At 41.7% G+C, this 25270-nt stretch overlaps 1 protein-coding gene across 1 annotated transcript; it reads left to right on the top strand.

Annotated features, from left to right (window-relative positions):
- Positions 1 to 13505: 13505 nt before the first annotated feature.
- LOC127533717 (deoxyribonuclease-2-alpha-like) lies at positions 13506 to 19207 on the top strand. The gene is made up of 7 exons (XM_051947489.1): positions 13506 to 13565; positions 16862 to 16959; positions 17041 to 17200; positions 17642 to 17720; positions 17809 to 17967; positions 18075 to 18266; positions 18861 to 19207. Exons 1-7 carry the CDS (start codon positions 13506 to 13508, stop codon positions 19205 to 19207), a joined length of 1095 nt encoding a protein of 364 aa, XP_051803449.1.
- The last annotated feature ends 6063 nt before the right edge of the window (positions 19208 to 25270 follow it).

Below are 25270 nucleotides of genomic sequence, written 5' to 3'. Positions count from 1 at the left end.
AAGAGTCTGATTAAACCACTCACAGGCTCCATTTCCCTGAGGATGGTATGCAGTGGTTCGGCTCTTTTGGCACCCATAGAGCTGACAGAGATTACTCACCAAAGCCGATTCAAAAGCAGCCCCCCTGTCTGAAAGAATCCGTTCAGGACAACCAAAAGTCTGGATCAGGTGGGAGTAGAGAGCTTTGGCAGTAGTATTGGCAGATTGATCCTTAGTTGGCACTGCAATGGCATACTTGGAGAATAGATCAATCATTACCAAGATGTAGGGGTACTGATCACCTGAGCGCCCCAGAGACAGGTAGTCCACCCCCACAACTTCAAATGGATATGAAGTAGTGATTGACAGTAATGGTGCCCTCACCTCTGGTCCAGCCTTTGCGCACACACACTGAGGGCATGTCTCAGTCCACTCCTTTACATCCCTTGTCATCCTCGGCCAATAACAGCGTTGCCTCAGGGCTGTCAGGGTCCGTTCACTGTTGGGGTGTCCCATCTCATTATGGTAGTCTCTCCACGCTCCTTTTGTTTCCTGTTGGGGAATAATCACTTGGAAAAGCTGGAGGTCAGAACCTCTTTCCATATGAGACCGTTTCAGTACACCATCATGTAGTACAATTTTACCCCATTCTTTCAGCAGCTGCTTCAGATACAGCGATGAAGAGTCACATACCTGGGGGTGAGGCACCTGTTGGTCCTTCCACTGCCGAATCTGGAGGAGGTCAGGGTCACTGGCCTGACGGTCACTCCAGGTGTGATCCGCACCAGCCAGAACCTGGTTTGTCCGTACCAGACTGACTGGTTCACTCTGCTCCGGCAACCGGGATAGGGCGTCTGCATTTCTGTTTTGGGTACCTGGCCGATATTTGATGGTGTACCTGAAATTTGCCAGTTGAGCAGCCCAACGCTGTTCCACAGCCCCAAGCCGTGCAGTCTCCAAATGCACCAAAGGGTTGTTATCAGTGAAGACTGTGAATTCTACACCATACAAGAAATCTTTAAACTTCTCGGTGACAGCCCATTTAAGAGCTAACAGCTCCAGTTTAAAAGAGCTGTAGTTCTGGTCATTCCTCTCTGGGGGGTGGAGACTGCGGCTAGCATAGGCAATAACTCTCTCCTTTCCATCCTGCACCTGAGCAAGTACTGCCCCTAAGCCCTCAAAACTGGCATCTGTATAAAGCCTGAAGGGGAGAGAGAAATCAGCATAGGCAAGGACAGGTGCATTTAACAAAGCCTCTTTCAACCTGTCAAAAGCTTGCTGGCACTCTGAAGACCAGATGACAGAAGCCGTCTTCTTTGCCGTCGAGGCAGTACCACGGGTCAGAGCATTTAAGGGCATAGCAATCTTGGAAAATGCAGGTATAAAACGTCTGTAATAGCCAGCAAAACCAAGAAAAGATTTTACCTGCCTGACGGTCTGAGGTATTGGCCAGTCTCTCACAGCTGCAGTCTTTTCTGGATCAGTAGCTACTCCATGCTCACTGATCACATGGCCCAGGTAAGTCACTTTTCTTTGGAACAGGTGGCATTTTTTGGGTTGCAGTTTCAGCCCATGTTGGTGAAGCCTTTCAAACACTTCTTCGAGGTGCCTGATATGGCTGTCAAAATCAGGGGAAAACACCACTACATCATCCAAATAAATCAGTAGACAGTCATTTACCAGGTTACCCAGGCAACGCTGCATCAGTCTCTGAAAGGTTGCTGGGGCATTGCACAGGCCAAATGGCATCCTCTCAAACTCGTACAGGCCAAAGGGGGTGGTGAAAGCAGTCTTCTCCCGATCAGCCGTGTCCATTTCCACTTGCCAATATCCACTGGCCAAGTCCAGGGTGGAGTACCACTTGGCTGCTTTCAGTCCAGTCAGTGACTCCTCAATACGAGGTAGTGGGTAGGCATCTTTGTGGGTAACTGCATTTAACCTCCTGTAGTCGACACAGAACCTCCAACTCCCATCTTTCTTTCTCACCAGCACAATAGGGGCTGCCCAGGGGCTCGAGCTCTCCCTCACCACACCAGTGTCCAACATATTCTGCCACAAGGCTCGTAGTTCAGTGTACAAACTTGGGGGGACAGGGCGGTATCTCTCACGGCTTGGGGGAGCTGAACCTGTTGGTATCTGGTGTTTGACCACACCGGTCCGGCCGAAATCTTCGTCATGGCTAGAAAACACCTTTGACCATTTCCTTAACAGGTTTATCATCACCCCCTGCTGCTCACAACTAAGTCCATCTCCCTGTAAAGACAAGACTGGATGAGGCTCCTGCGGGTCTGTACAGTTTTCCACTCCTACTCGCCTTACTGACACTTCTACCACATCTGGTGCCACTGTATTAATAACTAATTCTTGCTCCCCTTGAATGTCTGTATCTGCAATCTCTGTTACCTGAGCCAATGGCTGGCGTTGGGGGACCTCAACTGGATACGGGTTAGGGTTACAAACTCTACAAGGCACTCTGCCGTCCTTCAGATCAGCCAGGGTGCGGCCCACACACCACTCTGTGTCACCATTAAGAAAAGGTTCCACCATAACAGTACATACTTTCTTAGGAGCACTTTCAGATACCTGTAGCCACAAGACCATCTCTGACTGCGGTGGGATAATGACTGGCTGCTGTCGTGTTAGCTTGGCAACTCCTTGGTAGGGGGGAGGAGGGCACTCTGCGGCAGCTCGCTGACACTCCACAAAGGCACGAGACCAGAGGCATCCAACAGTCGGAGTCACGGTTGTTTTGAATGCTGAAAGCCCTGGGTGATTACCCTGGGTGAGAGCATGCCAGACAGGTTTAATAATGTTCATTCCAAGTATGCCCTTCTCTGAACCAAGGCATTTATCGTCAACAACAATCACACCCTTTTCAAAAACCTGAACACTTCCTACCACACAGTCCACCAAAGCATAGCCAATATAGGGGATTTCAAGGTTGTTTGCAGCACGAAGGGTCAGCCAAGGGGTGGCATCAACACTCGTCAAACAGGTGCCTTGGAGGTGCTTTTTATACAGACTTTGGCTCAACAATGTAACCTGCGATCCAGTATCAAGCACAAATGGTATCTCACAACCATTCATTCTCACAGTCACATCATGACACTCACCCACCAGGACGGACCTCGGCTGTGATCTGGGCGCCTTATCTGTGCTGACTGCCCCCACTGCTTGGCCCTCAGCTGCAGGGGGAACTAAAAATCCTGAGGCCTAGATGAACGCTGGGGGCAGTGACGCTGAACATGTCCAGCCGTACCACAGCGCAGGCAGACAGGCCTGCCTTGTGCATCCCATTGGTAGGTAGGGGTTACTGGGCGCCTTCGTCTCATTTCCGGGACCTGGGAGGTAGCTGTGTGACTACTGGAAGGGAAAGTATTAGAAGTTAGAGGCACTTCTCTAGATGCTAGATGTGCTTTTACCTCTCCCATTAAGTTGGTTGAAAGGGCCTTGATCTGCTCCACCATCTCCTTCCTCATCTCTCCCAACAACTCCTGCTGTAATTCAGCTCGTATCTGTCCTTTTAATTGCTCTATGTTCATGGTGGCATTTCGAGGAACAGCAACCCTCTGTGCCAAAACAGCCTCCTCCCCCTCCTGAAATTCCAGTTCGAGGGCCCGGGCCTCTTTGCACAAGTCATCAAAGGTCATACGTTGGTTCCGCCTCAACTGCCTGCTTAGCTCTTGTTTGATTGATCCAGGTTGGAGACCGACCATCAACTGGTCCAACAACAGATCATCACTTTCTTCTGTTCCTTCTTCATCTCGTTCCTGCCATCTGCTAAAAGACTCCCTCAGTCTGAGTATAAAAGCATTTACATTTTCAGTGGGTTGTTGTCTACAATTAAAAAAACTAACCCGCAGCTGAGCTTTAGAGGCAGGTCTAGCATAAAGTCTCTGCAGCACATCTAGCACCTTCTGTCCAGTATTTTTATCTCCAAGGCTAATGAGCTGCAGTTCTCGTTTAGCCTCTCCTTCTAAGGCACCTAAAATAAAATCAGCCTGCTGTTGCTGGTTCAGTCCTTGCGCCCTCAGCATGGCCTCCACCTGACTCTTCCATTCTATAAATTTTGCTTTGTCACCAGAAAATTTAGGAATCCAAGCAGCCCCCAGAAACCATGGCATCACAAACTGAGCAACCGTTGGAGAACCACTACTACTCTGAGCTGTGTCTATTTTTGTATATATATATATATATATATGTATATATTTTTTTTAACAGTGGAGCTGGTATCCTGCTGACAACGCCAGAAAAACCGTACTGTCACATGGACTGCACAGATTCAGATACTTTTTACCAGCAGTCAAAAGACTGGATTTTCCACTGTTATAAAAAGTCATGCACAAATGCAATGGGCGGTAAAGGAAATTTATTTCCTCAATTTTAAAACCAACAACACAAGATAAAAACAATCTCTTAAAAAATAGACTAAAATCCTTAAAAACGATCCCTTAAAAAAATAGACTAAAATCCTACTAAAATCTATAAAAAAACAGTCCCGTTGGGGGCATCAGAGCAATAAAACAGAGCACACTGGTCTTTTTGAGGCTATGCTTATCTTGGCCGGTGTAATAGTCCTTCAAAGGGAATATTCTCTGGGGAACAGGCGACGCAGGGCGATGAGTGACGAGCCGCACACTTCCTCCTTGGCCTCCGTACCTCCGAGTCCTCCGCACGGCTGGTCCGACGTGGTACAGCGCTGTGGAAGAGGGAGCGTCACTCAGTTTTCGGCACACCATAAAAACAACCAACCACACACACACTGCTGGGTAGGATGGTTCACGTCCCTTCACTTATCTGGGAATCTGCGTTGTATCAATCCTCCTCGGCATCCGTCGCTCACTTCAGCCCTCCGTTCCTGCCTCCGTGCAGCCACGACCCGACTCAGTCCGCCTCCGTCCTCTCCCCTCGAACCAGCGCTGCTTACTGCATGTAGCGTGGAGTTTCTTTGGCTCGGTCCACTCTTGTGTCGCTCCACCTTGTTCCCCGTCTGTCCCCAGTTCTACTCATGGCTGCGCTGTTACTCCTCTGCTTGGTTTCCCTCTTTGTCCGCTCTGTTAGTCCTCTGCTTGGTTTCCCCCTTGTGCGCTCTGTTAGTGCTCCGTTCGCCTTCCTCCTGTTGCACATGTGTCCCTCTTTTCTGCATCAGCTCAGGTAGCTCTGTCCAATCAGTCACGGTCTCTTGCTAAATCAGTCCCAGCTGTCTTCACTAATTACAACTCAAAAAAAGAAAAGATCACTCCACCCAGTAACATGCACACTCAAAATAAACCCATGCAACTACAAAATAGAAACATAACAAAATAACCACTACAAACAAAACCATGCAACTATAAAATAAAAACTAAACAATTGAAATAACCACTGCAAGCCATGCAACTAAAATACAAACTAATAAAAATACAACTGGTACTGTGACACATATGCACTGATTAAGGTTGCATGCTTCTTGTCTGAAAGTGAAAGCTGCATGGTCATGAGTCTGTCATTAACACCTTTTGGTAAGCATTCAAGCTTTCTTACTAAGTTGGACTTAACGGCAAAGCCTACTCCTGCTTCGCGACGTTCTCCACGTTTACGTCCGCTCCAGAAAAATGTATAACCCGCTCCCTTTTCATTGAGTTGTCCTTCGTCAGCAAACATGGTTTCTGAGAGTGCAGCAGTGTCGACGTTATAGCGCTTAAGTTCGCTTGCAACGAGGGCGGTTCTTCTGTCAGGTCTAGCAGCATTTGTATTGTCTTGTAGTGTACAAACATTCCAGGAAGCTATGGTGAGCCTGGTCACCTTTGTAGATTTCTTGTTAGTTCGACCGCTAAATGGGATCCCTGCCAGCCGCGGTTAGCTAGCCCGGGTATGATGAAGCAGGCAATGTTTAGGTCACCTTTTCTAGACCCTTCCCCATTCTAAGGGATGAGCAGTGCGATCCTAAATAGGGCTGCTCAGTCACTCAGGATGTTGCCGGGTTCCGCTGCTGCTTCGGTCATTGGAAGATGACCAGAGTCCTGAGCCGCCTGTGTGCAGGTTTGCGACTGCAGCTACCAGTGATTCCACACCTGCTACGTCGCCGCAGGCCTGTCGCCACAGGACTTGTGTTAATAGATAATGGATAATGGGATGTCATGACATGCGCGAGACTTGGATTATAGTGTAGAGAACTTGCGCAGCATCGTCCACACTCTCTTGTCCAGGATCACCAAATTCCAGTGGCAAGACATAGTCAAGACGGCTGGGGATGAGCCTGGATGCAGGAATCTGCCGGCAACTTGACAGAGTTTGTACAAGACGCCGCCTACGGGTATCCGCTCCGAATTTTCTGTCAGGGTTAATTTCCCTTAGCCTTAGCCGAACCAACGGCAAAACCACAAGGCAGTGGAGGAAGGTTGTAACCCCAACCAGGGAGGCAAAGGGTGTGCTAACACTTGCCTAAGGTGTACACCCAGGCTAGTGGAGGGAAGGAGGTGCCTTACTTCTCCATTCTAGACCGGCTCCAAGCAAAGTCTAGCCACTGCCCCTATAAAATAGTTCTTAAAGGCAGTAAAGGCAGTATAAAGGCAGTATAGAATAAATTAGAAACACAGTGCAAAAACACAGAGAACATTATATACACAGAAGATGCTTTTTTGTTGTTGTTTTTTTATTTTTTAAGAAGACTATTTACATGAAGATGAGGTATAAACAGTTATTGCACATAAGTGGTATGCATATGTGAGGGGAAAAGTGCAGCAGTGACAGAGGTACACCAGTTTATACAGCGGCATTGTACAGCCTGACAGATCCTGGAATAAACGACCTGCAGAAACGTTCCTTCTTACACTGAGGGTGTATCAGTCTGTTGCTGAAGGCGCTTCTTAAGGAGTTCACAGTCTGATGCAGAGGGTAGGAGGTGTTTCTGATGATAGAAGACAGTTTGGTCAGAGCCCTCCTCTCTCCCACCACCTCAGTGGAGTCCAGGAAGCAGCCACAGACTGAGATGGTTCTTTAAATCAGTCTGTTTAGTCTGTTTTTATCCTGGTCAGAGTCTGTTTTCACCTCCTCAGCACACTACTGCATAGAAGACCACCGTCATAAAAGGTCTTTAGAAGTGGCCTGCTCACACCAAATGATGCGAGTCTCCTCAGAAGGTATAAATATACACACGTGGACAAAATTGTTGGTACCCCTCAGTTAAAGAAGGAAAAACCCACAATTCTCACTGAAATCACTTGAAACTCACAAAAGTAACAATAAATAAAAATTTATTGAAAATTAAATAATCAAAATCAGCCATCACTTTTGAATTGTTGATTAACATAATTATTTAAAAAAACAAACTAATGAAATAGGGCTGGACAAAAATGATGGTACCCATAACTTAATATTTTGTTGCGCAACCTTTTGAGGCAATCACTGCAATTAAACGATTTCTGTATTTGTCAATGAGCGTTCTGCAGCTGTCAACAGGTATTTTGGCCCACTCCTCATGAGCAAACAGCTCCAGTTGTCTCAGGTTTGATGGGTGTCTTCTCCAAATGGCATGTTTCAGCTCCTTCCACATATGTTCAATGGGATTCAGATCTGGGCTCATAGAAGGCCACTTTAGAATAGTCCAACGCTTTTCTCTCAGCCATTCTTGGGTGTTTTTGGCTGTGTGTTTTGGATCGTTGTCCTGTTGGAAGACCCATGACCTGCGACTGAGACCAAGCTTTCTGACACTAGGCAGCACATTTCTCTCCAGAATGCCTTGATAGTCTTCAGATTTCATCGTACCTTGCACACTTTCAAGACACCCTGTGCCAGATGCAGCAAAGCAGCCCCAAAACATTACTGAGCCTCCTCCATGTTTCACCGTAGGGACAGTGTTCTTTTCTTCGTATGCTTGGTTTTTGAGTCTATGAACATAGAGTTGATGTGCCTTACCAAATGCTCCAGTTTGGTCTCATCTGTCCAAAGGACATTCTCCCAGAAGCTTTGTGGCTTGTCAACATGCATTTTTGCAAATTCCAGTCTGGCTTTTTTATGAGTTTTTTTCAGCAGTGGTGTCCTCCTTGGTCGTCTCCCATGAAGTCCACTTTGGCTCAAACAACGACGAATGGTGCGATCTGACACTGATGTACCTTGGCCTTGGAGTTCACCTTTAATTTCTTTGGAGGTTGCTCTGGGCTCTTTGGATACAATTCCAACGATCCGTCTCTTCAATTTGTCATCAATTTTCCTCTTGCGGCCACGTCCAGGGAGGTTGGCTACTGTCCCGTGGGTCTTGAACTTCTGAATAATATGAGCCACTGTTGTCACAGGAACTTCAAGCTGTTTAGAGATGGTCTTATAGCCTTTACCTTTAAGATGTTTGTCTGTAATTTTTTTTCGGATGTCCTGGGACAATTCTCTCCTTCGCTTTCTGTTGTCCATGTTCAGTGTGGTACACACCTTTTCACCAAACAGCAGGGTGACGACTTGTCTCCCTTTAAATAGGCAGACTGACTGATTATGAGTTTGGAAACACCTGTGATGTCAATTAAATGACACACCTGAGTTAATCATGTCACTCTGGTCAAATAGTTTTCAATCTTTTATAGAGGTACCATCATTTTTGTCCAGGCCTGTTTCATTAGTTTGTTTTTTTAAATAATTATGTTAATCAACAATTCAAAAGTAATGGCTGTTTTTGATTATTTAATTTTCAATAAATTTTTATTTATTGTTACTTTTGTGAGTTTCAAGTGATTTCAGTGAGAATTGTGGGTTTTTCCTTCTTTAACTGAGGGGTACCAACAATTTTGTCCACGTGTGTAAGAACTGACTGGCAGAGCCTTTCAACTGACCACAGAGACAGACTGAATATAATATTCTGAACAGTCCTGAATGAGTACAGTGATATACAGCAGCAGGAAGGTAAATTCAGTGGACTTTTAAAAGGTGGAAATATCATTTTTCTCTCTGAATATCCTAACTTAGAAGAATAAAATGTTATAAAATGAAAATTAACAATCTCTGAGTTGTTCTGTAAATTATTTTTTGTTACACTGCATGGATTGTTTTGCTCTTTAGGAGACATTTTATTACGCTTGAGACTAAAATGTTGAAAATAAAATGGGTTATATTGCTTTACTAAACGATTTAATCATGCAGACGAGGAAGTGGCTCCACAGAAATGCAGAACGGTCACAGATAATCGCGTCAGGTTCCGACCCGACCCCTTCAGAATCAGCTGATTCATTTTGTGCAATAACTTGCAATAATTAAAATGAACAACAAATTGAGGAAAACAAGGGTGATCTAACATTTACTTCCATGAGTGCATGTTCACATTTTAGAAGTAGACAATGCCATACCTACATTTTTTTAGTGATGAAGACTAATAGCTTGGTGTAAATACATGACAAAGATGATTGTCTATTTAGATGTCTGCACCACTGTGGGAACATGAGCCATGACATATCCAGAAAGACATGCAAAGCAGCCTCTGCATGCAGCATTTGCATGGTGCCTTACAGCCAGTCTTAAATTTGCATGACAAGATCTGTGCAAATTGAAGACCTGTGCAACTCCTTTGAAATAGTGGCAGTTGTAGTGTAGACAGGAGTTGGTGGAGAGTCTGGGGAACCCTGCTGTCATCCCCATAGAGACAGAAAAATTGTCACATGGTGTTGGACAAGTGCCTTGCCCCATACATATCCACTCTAAAGAGAAACATGATTCATGATACCAAGGCCCTCCATTATTCTTAGCCATATTTATATTATGTCCCGACACAATTTTTTCTTAACCGATAAGCTACTTGAAGCTACAGTTGTGATGTTGTCCTCAGATACACTACAGAGCATCAGGACAAATCTCTGGACCATGGGTGTCTGACCTGGACTACGGTAGCTGATTGTTTGTCTGAGGACTTTCATTGCATGCTAAGCTATAGTGGGGCTGGTAGGCAACTCTGTGAACAGTGGCAACATGTATGATTTTGATGGATGAAGTAGCCTCTGTGATGCTACAGCATTTCTGCAGTTTTTGTAGTACATGGCAGGATTTTAACTCATCACCTGCCCTACATAGTGACTCGCACCACTTCAGGAGGGTCCTGGATCTTGTCTACAGCTTTTTTTTTAAAAACATGATTGCAATCACTGTCATCTTCCCCCTGGACAGAGCTCTGTCCCATTTGGAGAAGCCTGCAAGTACTGCTAGAATCATGTTCTTTGATTTCTCCAGTATTTTTAATACGATTCAGCCGGTTCTTCTGAGGGACAAGCTGGAGGTCACAGGGGTAGATCACCACCTCTTGGGTAGGATAATGGACTACCTCACAGACAGACTACAGGTTGTGAGGACACAGGACTGTGAGTCTGACATGGTAGTCTGCAGCACAGGGGCCCCACAGGGAATGGTCTTGGCTCTGTTTCTTTTCACCCGGTACACTGCAGACTTCATGGACCACTCCGCCAGCTGTCATCTGCAGAAGTTCTCTGATGACTGCAGTCGTCAGTCTCATCGCTGATGATGATGATTGGGAGTACAGAGAACTGAACCAGGACTTTGAGGACTGGTGCCAGTGGAACTGCCTCCAGATCAACTCAGGAAAGATCAGAGAACTGGTGGTGGACTTCCACAGGCGCAGTCACACACCCCCACCATTGGTGAACATCCAGGGCATGGACATGGAGAGACTGGACTCATACAAGTACCTGGGTGTTCATCTGAACAATAAACTGGACTGGTCAGACCACACCATTGCCCTTTAGAAGAAGGGTCAAAGCAGACTCTGTCTAATGAGGAGACTGCTGTCTTTTGGGGTGTAGGGGACACTCCTGAAGACTTTTTATGACTCTGTGGTGGCATCAGCCATCTTTTATGGAGTAGTCTGCTGGGGCAGCAGCATCACAGCTGCTGACAAAAGGAGACTTGATCGGCTGATCAAGACAGCCTGCTCTGTCCTGGGGAGCCCCCTGGATCTGGTGTAGGTGGTGGGAGAAAGGAGGATGTTAGCCAAGCTAACATCCCTGCTGGACAGCATCTCCCACCCCATGCAGGACACTCTGAGGCCACTGGACAGCTCCTTTAGTGACAGACTGATTATCCCAGGTGTGTGAAGGAGCGTTACCGCAGGTCCTTTCTTCATGCTGGTATCAGACTTTCCAACAGACCACACACACTCACTCACTTAATCACAGTTAGCAAACTGTCATATGCAATAAGCTAAAGTGCAATTCATTTGTGTATATATGTATAATAATGAAGCTAACTAACTAGCAAAATGTAGGCTACGTGCTTGCTTTAATAATGAAGCTAAGTAGTTGGTAGCTAGCAAGCTATAATGTAGCTAACTATTTATTAACTAGCTAGTTATTAATTATCAAACCTTAAAAATATTATCTATTCAGTGAGAAAGGCATACGAACCTCAAAGTGTCGACCTGTTACTTTGGACCTTCAACAGCTGCTACAGCTGTTACAATCCCGGGTGCATCTGAGTATATGCCACTCCTGACTAGTTGAAATGTCATGCTACTTACGACAAATATAATGTACAGAAGTAGTTGCACTGCTTAAATAAAAAAAAAAAACGTTTTGAAGGAAACGATAAGTAAAGTCACTCTGATGACACAATTTTTATGTAAAATGTGCATCTTTACCCCCAGTTGTCATGGTAAAGGGAAACCTGTTGGTATTTTAAACTTGAAACCTATTTTATTGGAATCCTTGACCCCAAAAATGTACAATTTGATGCCAAGGTTGTCATATAACAGAAGCAAAGATATGGGCTCTCGAGGATTGGCGGCACATTGGCGGCCATTTTGGAAAAAATGTGTTTATTTCTAATACAAAAGGTGATGTCACTTGTGTCTTAGGATAAATTTATTAGTATGACCCTAAGGTACTTCCATACCAAAGGGGACATTTGCATCATGACTTGAAGTCAAAAGCCTATTTTTTGGGCTTAACCTCCCTACTATAGTGCTCCTGTGTTTTTATTACTCTCTGTCTGTCTTTTACTGCCCCCTTGATCTCTGAGAGCGGCTGACAGCTGACTCTCCTCCCTCTCCCACAGAGCAAACAGGTCCTTCACTGGCTTTGACCACACATCACTCTGCTCTGACAAACACAGAGAAGACACAAGATGCACAGAAAATCAAGACTTTGCTTCAGATGTAATAAAAAATAAGAAGAATAAACATATTCTAGCAATGGAATAAACCAGGACTCCAGATTCTCCCCATGGTCCCAAAGTCATGTTTCTATTGCTTTTGCCATTGCACAGAAAAAGCTTTTTGGAGTGACTTCTGAGGATTTTGTAAATATTTGTGCAGAAGTGCCTGAAATTTTCCTGCATTTTAGTGCAAATAGTGATATAACTGTGTTGATTGTTAAATTTGCACATCATTTTGTGACAAAAAATATTTATATTTGCATTCTAAGTTCTGAAAAGGGTTGGTTACACATGTTTATGGTGTCCACAGTACAGAATCTAACTTTTTCCTGCTTGGGCTTTCTGCAATTTCAGGTCAAGTGTGTTCATACATTATATCAACACGTATAAATAATTGTAGAATCACACAGGTGAGGTTGTGCTGAAAAAAGAGACCAAGCAAAGCAAAATCAACAGTTTTTAAGGTGACATATAAAGGTGAGATCAGAATTAGTCAAAAACAGACCTCAGGCCACCCAGACTGGTGAGAGTTAAAAGAGTCAGGCCATCTTACACTAGGAGCGGTGACACGTTCGGAGTATCTAGAAGTAAAATCAGAATAACATAAAACAGTAGCAGCAGTAGGCGGCTATCTCTGAAGGGGGAGTGTACAGTAAAACAGGAAATTCAGCATCAAGGTATAAAGGTAGCAGCTGAGATGAGCGTCAGTTTAATTTGAGGGAAGCAGCTCTGTGGATGAAGATGGCTGGATATGTGAGTAAACTTTTACATTATTAACCCTCATGTCGTCCTGCGGGTCAAAGTTGACCCGTTTGAAAGTTTGAAAATGTGGGGAAAAAAAATATTTTCACAGTGAAACTTCTAATGTCCACATTTTCAACATTTTTGTGAAATCACTGAACATTTTCTTGGTAGGAAAATAGAAATGTTAAAAATTATTCTAGAGAAAATATTAGATGTTTTACTGATATATATATGTAAACACTGAAGATATTTTTAGGATTATTTTTACTCTTTTTGAAAATATTTGCAAGAATTTTCTTGCCCAATTTGAAGGATTTTATTTTTTTCACATAAAACTTTTAAGGGAAACTTTTACGGAATTATTGGAATTTTCTACCCGAAATTTTTTCAAATTTTCAGAAATCTGGGAAATATTTTGCTGAATTTTTGGAGTTTATTTCAGACAAGGAAACCATATGTTTTGGTGCCTGTAAATGAGGACAACAGGAGAGATTAAAACATGATTCAATTTTCAATTATATTTATATCGCTCCAACAACAGTCAAATGGTCTCAAGACGCTTTGCACAGAACCCATATGAACCCCCAGATCAGCCCTAAGGCGACAGTGGCAAGAAAAACAGCTTTTAAACCAGGAAAAAAACCTTCAGTAGAACCCGATTCTTTATGTGGGGGAACCATCTGCTGCTGGAAGGAGGGTTGAGAGGGACTGAAGAGGTAGAGAGGGTGAGATAGAGGGTGAGGGATGGGAGAAGAGGGGAGTGGGGAACATATAACACACAACACACACATAGCTGGAGATAATAAGAACAGACTGACAGAGCCTTTAAACTGAGCACAGAGACAGACTGAATATAATATTCTGAACAGTCCTGAATGAGTACAGTGATATACAGCAGCAGGAAGATAAATTCAGTGGACTTTAAAAAGGTGGAAATATGTATTTTTCTCTCTGAATATCCCAACTTCGAAGTAAAAAGTGTTCTGAACTGAAAATGAAGCATCTCTGAGTTGTTTTTTAATTATTTTTTGTTACACTGCATGGATTGTTTTGCTCTTTAGGAGACATTTTATTCCACTTGACACTAAAATGTTGAAAATAAAATGGGTTATGTTGTTTTACTAGACAATCTCATCATGCAAACGAGGAAGTGGCTCCACAGAAATGCAAAACGGTCACAGATAATCTCGTCAGGTTCCTACCCAACACACCTTCAGAATCAGCTGATTCATTTTGTGCAATAACTTGAGTATATTTAATGAAATGATGCAAACTTTTACCCTCACAACAGAGTTAAAGGCCTTTGAAGAAATAATAATAATAGCCTCATTTATATTGAATCTTTAAAGTGATCTAAAGATTCAATATAGCTCAGCTCAGCTTTTGATAAGGTGGATCACGGCATCTTACTGGACAGACTGGAGAATTATTTCGGCATCTCAGGCCAGGTGCTGAAATGGTTGAGGTCTTACCTGTCAGAGAGATCTCACAGTGTTTTCTTTAACAACGTGCTCTGTGAGTCCTGTGCTGTTAGGCATGGCGTACCACAGGGGTCTGTACTAGGACCCCTGTTGTTTTCCCTTTATCTGACACCTTTGGGTCAAATTTTGCGCTCCTTTGGGATTTCTTTTCATTGCTATGCAGATGACCTACAACTATACATGCCGTTGGTCCCTCAAAGTGTTTTTGACACTGATAAACTCCAGGCCTGTCTCTCAGCTGTTAGGAGCTGGCTATCAATGAATTTCCTGCTCCTGAATTCTGCCAAGACTGAAATGATGGTGATTGGACCTGAAAGTGTTCATCCTCTGCTTGATGACTTTACTTTGTCTTTGGATGACTGTGCTATTCATTGTCAAGACAGAGTTAGGAATCTTGGTGTACTCTTTGATAAAACCCTCTCATTTAAATTCCATATTAAAGAGGTGACCAGATTGGCCTTTTTCCACCTCAGAAATATCTCTAAAATCAGACAAAGTCTGTCATTTCAGGATGCTGAGGTCCTAATTCATGCTTTTGTTTCCTCACGGTTGGACTATTGCAATGTCCTTTTATCAGGTCTGCCAATGAAGAGCCTTCATGGTCTGCAGATGGTTCAGAACGCAGCAGCTCACGTTCTGACCAGAACAAGTAAATATGATCATATTACTCCAGTGCTGGCCTCTCTGCATTGGCTACCAGTTCATGTTAGAGCAGACTTTAAGGTGCTGCTACTAACCTATAAAATTGTTAATGGAATTGCCCCGTCTTACTTATCCAGCCTGCTAAATCTGTATGTCCCCGCTTGGGCTCTCCGTTCTCAGGGGACTGGACTTCTGAATATCCCGAAGGTCTGTAAAAAGATGGTGGGGGAACGGGCTTTTCCTTTCCGGGTGCCTACATTGTGGAACAGTCTGCCTGCTGAAATCAGGCAGGCATCGTCCATTAATGTATTTAAAACTAAGGTGAAGACCCACTTGTTTTCTCTTACATATGAATCCTAAATTGTTTGTTTTACTGATGTCTTTTTTATTGTTCTGTTTTTATTGTTTTTATTTTTATCTGTTTTTATTTATCAGGGTTCTCGCCAGCACATTTTAGCGTAACGGCCCGTTACGCTGTCATAACGGCCCCGTTACACTGTCTAACGGGCCGTTACTCAGTCTTACCAGTCCGTTATGCTCAGTTTAAAAGATTACGCTGTGATTAGGGCCGCTACGCCAGCGCATTTCAAAGATTACGCTGTTGTTATGAGAGTGTGGCTCCGTCATGAGAGAGGGAGAGAGAGCAGCGTGTGTGTGGGAAGGGGAGGGAGGGGGAGAGCGAGTAAGACAGACCAGCCCGATCTCACGAGGATTCGTGAAACTGTCACGTAAGTTTTAGTTTCGGTTTCGTGCGCACCAACACGATTTCGTCATGTTTTTCGTGCCGCTCACCACGAAATGCGCACCAATGTATTTTAAACGGCGGACTTTTCGTGCCACTCAGAACGTATTTCAAAAGAATGTGTATATTATATTTTTAATGTAAAACCGTGGCGAATCCAACGCTATATTTTGCATGACATCGTCCCTAAACATAACCCTAACCATAACCCTAACCATAACCTAACCATAAGCCGGTGGTACACTTACCAATTTGCATAGGAATTTCAAGAATGTCCGGCGGCCGGTGGCCGCAAACGCGATCACACAAGCAGTATACACCGATGGACAGCTTAGATCGTCATGAATCCGCCGGTATAAACCACTTTCAGATGTGATTACCACAGCGAAAAACATTTCGTGGTGAGCGGCACGAAAAACATGACGAAATCGTGTTGGTGCGCACGAAACCGAAACTAAAACTTACGTGACAGTTTCACGAATCCCCGTGAGACCGGGTTGGACAGACGGACAGTCGGTGCAGTCGGAGGAGGACAGAAGGTGTGTATTTGCTGGGTTGGCCTTACTGTGCGGTTCAGCCACTGTTTATAGACAATAAAGGCTCCAGTGTTCTTCAATACGGCTGGGCTCCTGTGTCTTTGCCTCTACGGCTGCTGAGGAAGTGAAGGGGGTTAACCCCGGGCTTCCTGACCACGGTCGGGGGCTGAACAGGAAGGGTTAACACTGTGATTAGGGCCGCTGCGCTGTTATTTTGACAGATAACGCCATGTGCGTTTGTTTTTATCAACTGGGTGCCTATCTAGGTTAATTTATGTCTCCCCACCTCAGCCGTACTTTCCTGTCCATTGACCCGTTCCCGTCTATTGCGCGCGTGCAGAAGGACCTGCCGTTACGCTGAAAAAAAAATCCTGGTGAGAACCCTGTTTATCTGTTTTTATTTCTGTGTACAGCACTTTGACGGAAAGCGCTTTATAAATAAAGTTATTATTATTATTATTATTACAAATTAACACTAAACAGCCACAAATCGACACAAAACCGCCCTCAAAAATTTACCCAGAATGCACTTTTTAAAGCTTTCTCTGGTGAATTATCAGAAAACATCTGCTGTATGTGGCATTATGAATGAATGAATCCTGTTTCTGTGATGGTTTCAGACGGCAGCAGTGAGATTCCTCCTCAGCGTTTGGATCTTTATTCCAGGGTGTGATTCATATGTGACATGCAGGAATGACAACGGAGAGCCGGTGGACTGGTGGGTGGGAATTTCACAATTTATATTTTAACCATTTCTCAGTTTTACCTAAATATACTTTCCTCATCATTACATCATTAGGTACGTCATATACAAGTATCCCCATATGATTGGAGGTGGTTTGGAGTATCTGTACATGGATGGCAGCACCAATTTTTGGGCACCCAGCTTCATGAAAATCAATGAATCTGGCGCTCTGGCAAACACTCTGGAACCTCTTCTTGACTTCTACGACAATCCGGTGATACATTTTTATGATTGTTATTTTTAGCAAAACTACAACAAAATTATCGCAAAAATAGAAAATAAAACTTAACAACTAATCCATTTTCTTGCAGCACTGAGTCTGATTACTTGAATTCTAACATTATTTCATACATGCATGAAAGTTGTGTGCATTCAAAGAGCTGATCGATGTCGTGATGCAAATGACGGCTTTGTTCATATTTTTGCTGGAGTTCTGACTTAAACAAAAATCTACTTGTGTTGATCTGTAGGAACGGAACTCTGATGTAAGTCGAAGACGTCCTGCATTAAAGTTTTTTGTACTTTTGTTACATTTTCTTTTTTACAGTGTATTCTTTTCATTTTTGTCAGTGATGTATTTAAAAGAAGTATTGTATGTCTCTTTAGCATTGTTAAATCTGCTGTCACAGTTCTACATGCTTTGCTTCTTGTGCAGACCACAGATTTCGGATACCTGCTCTACAACGACCAGCCTCCAGGTTGTAATGCTGACTTAGCATATGGCCACAGTAAAGGTAGGCGCAACAATCTTTTATTTGATCGCATTTAAAGCCAGAAAAATCCAAATGTGTCAAACCTGTTTTCATTTCTTACATTCTAAAGGGGTTGTGATGCTGGACACACAAACTGGAGTTTGGCTTTCTCACAGCACACCAAGATTTCCGACATATCGCAACGGAAACTTCTGGCCAAACAACGGGAATAGAAACGCTCAAACATTTCTGTGCGTGACCTTCCCTTATAATATCTTTGGAGAAATCGGTAGGTTAACTCCTTGTTTTCCTAAATATAATTGGCCAGAACTGAGTAGTAGATTAGTATCATGATAACAGAACTTAAAGTGAAATAACTTCTCTCCGACCTTACAGGAGAGCAGCTAAAGTACATCCATGTCTTCCCCTTTGACCACTACATTCCAACTACCTTTCCCAATGAGCTGCGATGCATCGCACAGCGAAACTGCGACCCTCCAAGAGCTCCCTGGAATAGAACAGCAACGCTGACTTCTATCGCAGGACGTTCATTCTACAGTTTTGCAAAATACTCACATTTTGAGGACGGTGAGTGTTTGCAGTTAGAACAAACATTTCAGGATTTAAAAGAGAAAAAAGTTTGGTTTACGACAAACACAGTTAGAGTCTTCTGAAAATGAAATACACAGTGTTTTTTTTTTTATTTATGTATGAAATGCAGGCTAAGAATGTGAAACTCAGACTGTATGGAATGAGGGTACCTTTTTGATTTTCATGATTAACAAGTCAAATCATTATTTAAACAGTTAAAACAACAGAACAGGGGCATTTATGATGTGATTTTACCTGAGAAATTTAAATACTCGAGATTAAAACATGACAAAAAGGTTTATTAATAAATTATATCTAAATATCTAAAGTACAACTTTACCTGACGAGTAGAAATATTAAGGCTGAGACCCCACAGTGTTTTTAATTATGGAGACTGCTTTGACTTATTTTTTTTTAAAAAGTTCTGATCCAACAAATATACATGAAAATCCAACAAAGCCCAAGATTCCCCAGATCCCCCATGAGAAAACTTAGTTTTAATTTTATATATATCATTGTCATTTTTATGTTTTCTGTTTATTTAATTATATTTAATACATTTTAAGTTCTGTTTTTTGTAAATCCTTGTAGATCTTTACTCTGGTCTAATTTCGAGATTTTTGAGGAAGAATCTGTTCGTGAGGACTTGGGGAAACCCGGGTCAGAGTCATCTTCTGCCTTCGAACTGCAGCAATCCTGATTGTCATGTGTACAATGTGAAGGAGGTGATGCTCCCGCAGGCGTTCTTAACCGACACCGTTGATCATTCCAAGTGGTGTGTGACTGAAGATGGACCATTTTCCTGCATCGCTGATTTGAACAGGGTGGAGAGCCAGAAGACAAGAGGTGGTGGAGCAATATGCACCATAGACCCTGCAGTCGGGATGGCTTTTTATGCGCTGGTCAACACATACGAACCGTGTCTGTCTGATGCTTAACACACGAAGATGTAAATGAACAACCAAACTCAGATGATGTTAGCTACAGTTGTGATAGAAAGCTTCCATACGTTTGGCAGTCGTGAGTTTTCAATGACTCCGACAACTCACAATTTTAAATTATGAAATCATTAAAACATGAATCTTCATCACAAAAAAATACAAATTACAATCATGTATTTTGATCCTTTGGGACATATGACAATCTTGTGGGTCAAAAATATAGATACACCAACTCTAATTATCAGTTTTAATGGTGTAGAAAGTTGTGTTAATCACATTTTCTCAGTGGCCTGGCTTCTTAAGTTCTCATGAGTGATTATATTGACTACAGCTGCTGACTCTTAAAAGCCGATTTAAAAAGAACCCATTTTATCCACTTACTAGACACCATAGTAGTTTAGGTTTGGTCTTGGTCCTGATTTTTGACTTTTTGAGGACTGGTTTCAGACTGTCTTAACCCCAAGAACATCAAACAACAAGCATGGTGGTGGCAGTATCATGCTCTGTGTAACTGGAGCTTTACACAAAGTAAATGGAATAAGGAAGAAGGAGGATTACCTCCATGTTCTCCAGAAAAACCTGAGACCATCATCAGAAGGTTGATCTTGAACACAGTTGGACATTTTAAGAAGACAATGAGCCCAAAGCACAAACACACATCAGACGTGTTAAAGAAATGGTTCCATCAGGATAGAATGAAGGTTCTAGACTGGTTTCCCCAAAGTCCTGACTTAAACTAGTGTTGTAGAAGTCATTGGAATGTCAAGACTGTCGTGATATACGTGGTCTATACAAGTAGATGGAAGCTTTAGTCCATGACTGTAGCTGACATTAGCAGGTGGATAATTCTATAATTCATATCATTCAATTCAATTTGACACAGCTGAAAGAATTACATAAAACAGCGGGTTTTGTGAAAGAAGTCAAGGTGGATCAATGTGTTGTAATAACAGTGTAGAGGACAGCGATAGTTGAATGCAAAATCCTTAAATCTTCAAAATAAGAAGAGTAATCAAAAGTAATAACTGGAAATGATGATGTGATTGAAGTATTTACCTTGTGATTAACAAATGATTATCAGCAGAATGTTGCTGGGATTTGTTCATCATTTTTACTCGATGTGTTTGCTGTATGCTTATTCACACATTGCATTATTGTGCACATTTTAAGAGTTGTGCTGATCTGAGAGATGAGAGGGTTTCAAGCATCATTCCCACGATGTGAAGGAATGGTCAGTCGTGTGACTTAGAAAATGCAACTGGCTGATGTTTGTCGGTGTTTCACCCTGTTCCGATCATTTTATTCGGTCTAATTTCACCTCCATGAAGACGGCTTTCCTTTTCTTCGAAGCATCAGAAGATTCTGACTTATGTTTGGAGCCATAATGAAGGACAAAAAGTTAGAGAATGTTGCACAATCCAAGGTGGAATACAACCAGAGAATGAAAACAAAGATGTCTGATAGCGCCGTATGACGACGTATTCATCCACTCATCAATTAGTTCTACAACACCAGTTCTGATGAAACGCTGTAGGTCTTAAACCGGGGACCTCCTGTGTAATCACCAAGTGTGCCTTATTATGTGTGTGGTTTGTGATAATCATTGGAATGATGAGAGAGTAACTGTGTTGACTGTTTAAAAGTGAAGCTCTAGGGAGACAGGCTACTGAGCTGTTATGCAGATCTCTAGGTGTCGTGTTTAAACAAGGAAATAATCTATAAATGTGGTGGGAAATTGGTACTGGACAGAATTTCCTTTGGGGTTAATAAAGTTTTAGCTTTAAGAAGCTTATCTTGAAATAAAATCTTCTAATGCTGCATATTTGTGCCGTTGTTGTTTTATTGTTGTCAAACTAGTGTGTAACTTGACATATAAATGTGGTTATTAGACAGCTAACTCGTGTGAAACATGCAATTAAAGTGGGGAAAATTATAAAATTCTAACTCCTGATTGGTCGTCATTTTGTGTTTTGAACTGAAGAGCCAATAGGAAGCATCAACGCGTGCTTTCCCCACTACACCTTTAGCATTTGTTATTGTAACTAGTGAACCCTCTGGTGTTCATTAGTTACACTAGTGAACGTTTGACTCACTAGTTAACTAATAAGGGCAGTAAGGATTTAACTAGTAGGTATTCATTTTTAGTCTAGCTCATTAACTAGTCAGCATTTTGGATTTCACTGATGACAGTTTTTCTCAGTCACTTTGGTTCATTTCTCAGATCATGAAATTTTTTTCTAAATCTGTCCTGAATTGGTAAATTGCTCCCAGGTGTATCTAGACTTTCTCTATGAAGGGAAATGTGTGAAGGGTTAGAGTTTGCTGAAATCACTCAGAGACACAAGAGAAGATATTCATGATGTGGATGAGAGTTTGTGGACCAACAGACGGAACATCAGGAGGTGTAGGAAGACTGAACTGGAATTCCTACAGCTCTGCATGTACAGTTTTCCCTGAGGAGATTGTCCCATGTTTACATTTCTACTTTAGTTTTTTTGTTTTTTCTTTGTGCTATGCAGCTGTTTTTCTTTCTACATCACAATGACGTGGTCTGTCAACAAACTACAACACAAACAGTAGAAACCTAAATGTGAATCTTATCCAGTCTCTTGAAATCAATCTCCCACATTCACTAAGGTGTCATTTGTAATTTACAATAATTGTCTTAAAACTTTATCCATAGTTTAATCAGAGCATCTCTCCAGAGAACACTGTTATAAAGACAACACGACTCAACAATCTGACTGTTTTATCCACACAAAGACACCAGGACTGGTCATTCTGATGGATCTAACATGTTCACTGACAGATATTTACTTCTGAGAGGTGAACTGAGGATTTAGAGCCACAGACCGGCTTTTACAGGTCATCCATGGTGTTTTAGTATTTGTAGGAATAGTTTTGAGAAATGCTCTGACTGTTTTGCAAATGTCGAGGATGATTAGAGAAATGTACCAAAGCGACTGAGAAAAACTGTAACTCATGAGCTGAATCTATGTTTCTAGGTTTCAAGACCTTTATTTGTCACAAACACAATAATATGCAGTAGAACACCCAGTGGAATGTACTGAACGCCTGTTCCAGACCGCAACAATAACAATAAGAATAAAGAATAAAAACACACTAGATAGATAGATAGATAGATAGATAGATAGAAAGATAGAAAGATAGATAGATAGATAGATAGATAGATAGATAGATAGATAGATAGATAGATAGATAGATAGATAGATAGATAGATAGATAGATAATCTAGTGTAGTTGAACAGGAATGTTCATGACAAATCAAATCCAAAACGATCATGAACCAATGAACACGTCTCGTTTGCATTTCATGTTATTGACCACTAGATGTCCTACTGCACCACTGTGTGTTAGAGCCCCTATATTATCAGAGTAGCGACAACTGGGGATTTGACGCCATTTTGTTTCCATTCACTCTATAGGATGCGCAGCGCGAGGTGCACATTCACGAAAACTAGCTATTTATGGATTGTTTACTGATTTCAAGACATGTTTTGGACAAAATACTTTAATGGCTTGTTTTGTCTGGATGTCCAAGGTTGGATTATGGCCGTTTTTTGTGGAATATTTTCATCTGTGACTAGTTTTGAGCCTTCAAAGGTGAGTTGTGCTGTTTACCTTATTTGCTGTTTGTTGGACAAATGTGTTTATATTACCTGCTGTGGTAATCACATCTGAAAGTGGTTTATACCGGCGGATTCATGAGAATCTAAGCTTTCCATGGGTGTATAATGTTTCTATCATCGAGTTTGCAGCTTCAGTCAATTTAGCAAAATACGTTTGCACATACGGGCCGCCCGTATTTCATGCATCTCCATGCATGAAAATGGTCAAAGTCAAAATAACCACAACTGCCTAAAATCACATCAAACTTTTCTATCTGTCATTCACCCATACATCATAACATGAAAGTACATACATGGGACTAACCTGGCACAAAAACCATGATGAAGTCGGTTTCCATCCCACTCTCCGGACTTTATTTTCCCCCAGTTTCCTTCTTTCACTATTACTGGTAAATCTAAACATGTGGAATCCCTTCTCCGATCGATTTGTGCACCCAAAGGCACAACAGCCCGTCATTTTTATGGTATTTAGGAAGTGAAAAAGGACCTAGAATTACTCTCTGTGGTGTCAACAACGTTAACAGGAAAACCCGGCGTTCATGAATAGGAAACAAAATGGCGCCCATAGATCACGTGACCAAAATTTTTTGGACCCGTCATGTCGCCACTCTGGTAATATAGAGACTCTACTGTGTGTCACTGAAGCCTCCAGTAATGAAGCACGTTTGGAATGAAGCATCTGAGCTTCAACAAAGCCTCAATCAGCCCTCACTAACAGGACTGTCCAACACGAGGCCCGTGGGCCAAAAGTGGTCCTCCAGAGGGTCCAATCCGGTCCTCAAAGTGTAAAAATTACAGAGAAGACATTAACTGCAGATTGTGAATTATTAAAACTATAAATGTAAAATAATTTCTAGAGCATGACAAGTTGTTTAGATCATAAAGTAAAATACTAGATTGTTCATTGTTCTTTTGTTTTGTGTTTCATTTTTGTAGTATTTTGTCTTTTGTCTCATGTTTTGTTCTGTGTTTCCTTTTTGTCTCCGTTGTACATTTGTTGCTTTGTAGCATTTTTGTCATTTTTTCTAATTTTGTGTCGTTTGTCTCATTTTGTTACTCGCTTTTGTTGTTTGTGTGTCATTTTTGTCTTGTTTTAGTCTTTTTTTGTCTAGCTTTTATCATATGCTTTTATCGTTTTTGTCGTTTTGTTTCTCTTTTTGTCGTTTTGTGTTTCCTTTTGGTCGCACTTGTGTTTTTTTTATCTTTGTCATTTTGTGATTTGCTTTACTGGTTGTTTTGTGTTTCGTTTTTTGTGATTTTTCTTTTTTTTGTCTCGCCTGTGTTGTCTACATTGTTGTCGTTTTGCTTCTCGCTTTTGCCATTTTTGATCTCATTTGTGTCAGTTGTTTAATTTTTTTGTTGCTTTGTAACTTTTTATCTCGTTTTTTGTTTTGCTTCGTGTCGTTTGTCTCATTTTTTGTCGTTTTGTGTGTTTGTGTAATATTTTGTCTTGTATTTGTTGTTTTTTGTCTCTTTTTATGTCTGACTTTTGTTGTTTTGATCATAAAGTAAAACACTATACCGTTCAATTCCAGATACCTGTGATGAAATGTTTTGTTCCTTTTTAGACACTCTGTGATCTGGAAGTTGTGATGTGGAAATGATAAACTGAGACTGTTGAAATGGCACTCATTTTTCTTCATAAATTTCAGGTTGTTCTTAATGTTTCGTAAAAAGATAATTCCATAAATGTGAACATTTTTGCACTCAAATAAAGGAAAAATCTGGATTTATTTATAGGTTATTATGCTGTGATTTTGCTGGTCACTGGAGATCAAATTTTGCTGAATGTGGAACCTGAACTAAAAAGAGTTTGACACTGCTGTTCTAGTATGCAATATTAGGCCCTGTACAATGGGTACTGTGACAAAAAATAAGACAAACGACATAAAACTAAACAAAAAAATAACAAAAAAATTAGACAAAAATGTAACAAAGCAACATAAAATGGACAAAAACGAGACCAAACAATGAATAAAGCAAGACACAAAATGACCATAAAGGGTAAAAAAAAAAACACAAACGAGACAAAAAGGAAACACGGAATGACAAGAAAACGAAACACAAAATGACAAAAACGTGACACAAATGATAAAAGACAAAAAACCCCAAATGACAAATAATGAGACAAACGACATGAAATAAAACAACAAATGACAAAAAAAGTTGACAAAAAGGTTACAAAGCGACAAAAAATGAACACAAACAAGACCAAAAAATGACAAAACCGTGAAACAAAATGACGAAATGATACAAGAAGCACAAGCGAGACAAAAAGGAAACACAAAACGACAAAAAGAGAAACAAAATGACAAAAACGTAACGCAAACAATAAAAATAAGGCAAAGAAAGACTAAAAGCAACAAAAACTAGAAAAGCACTCAGAGAGTGCAGACCTCCGCCAAGGATA

Source organism: Acanthochromis polyacanthus, chromosome 4, assembly GCF_021347895.1.
Source record: "Acanthochromis polyacanthus isolate Apoly-LR-REF ecotype Palm Island chromosome 4, KAUST_Apoly_ChrSc, whole genome shotgun sequence".
NCBI lineage: Eukaryota > Metazoa > Chordata > Actinopteri > Pomacentridae > Acanthochromis > Acanthochromis polyacanthus.
The sequence above is the reverse complement of the archived record's forward strand: the minus strand, read 5'-3'. Positions and strand labels throughout refer to the sequence as shown.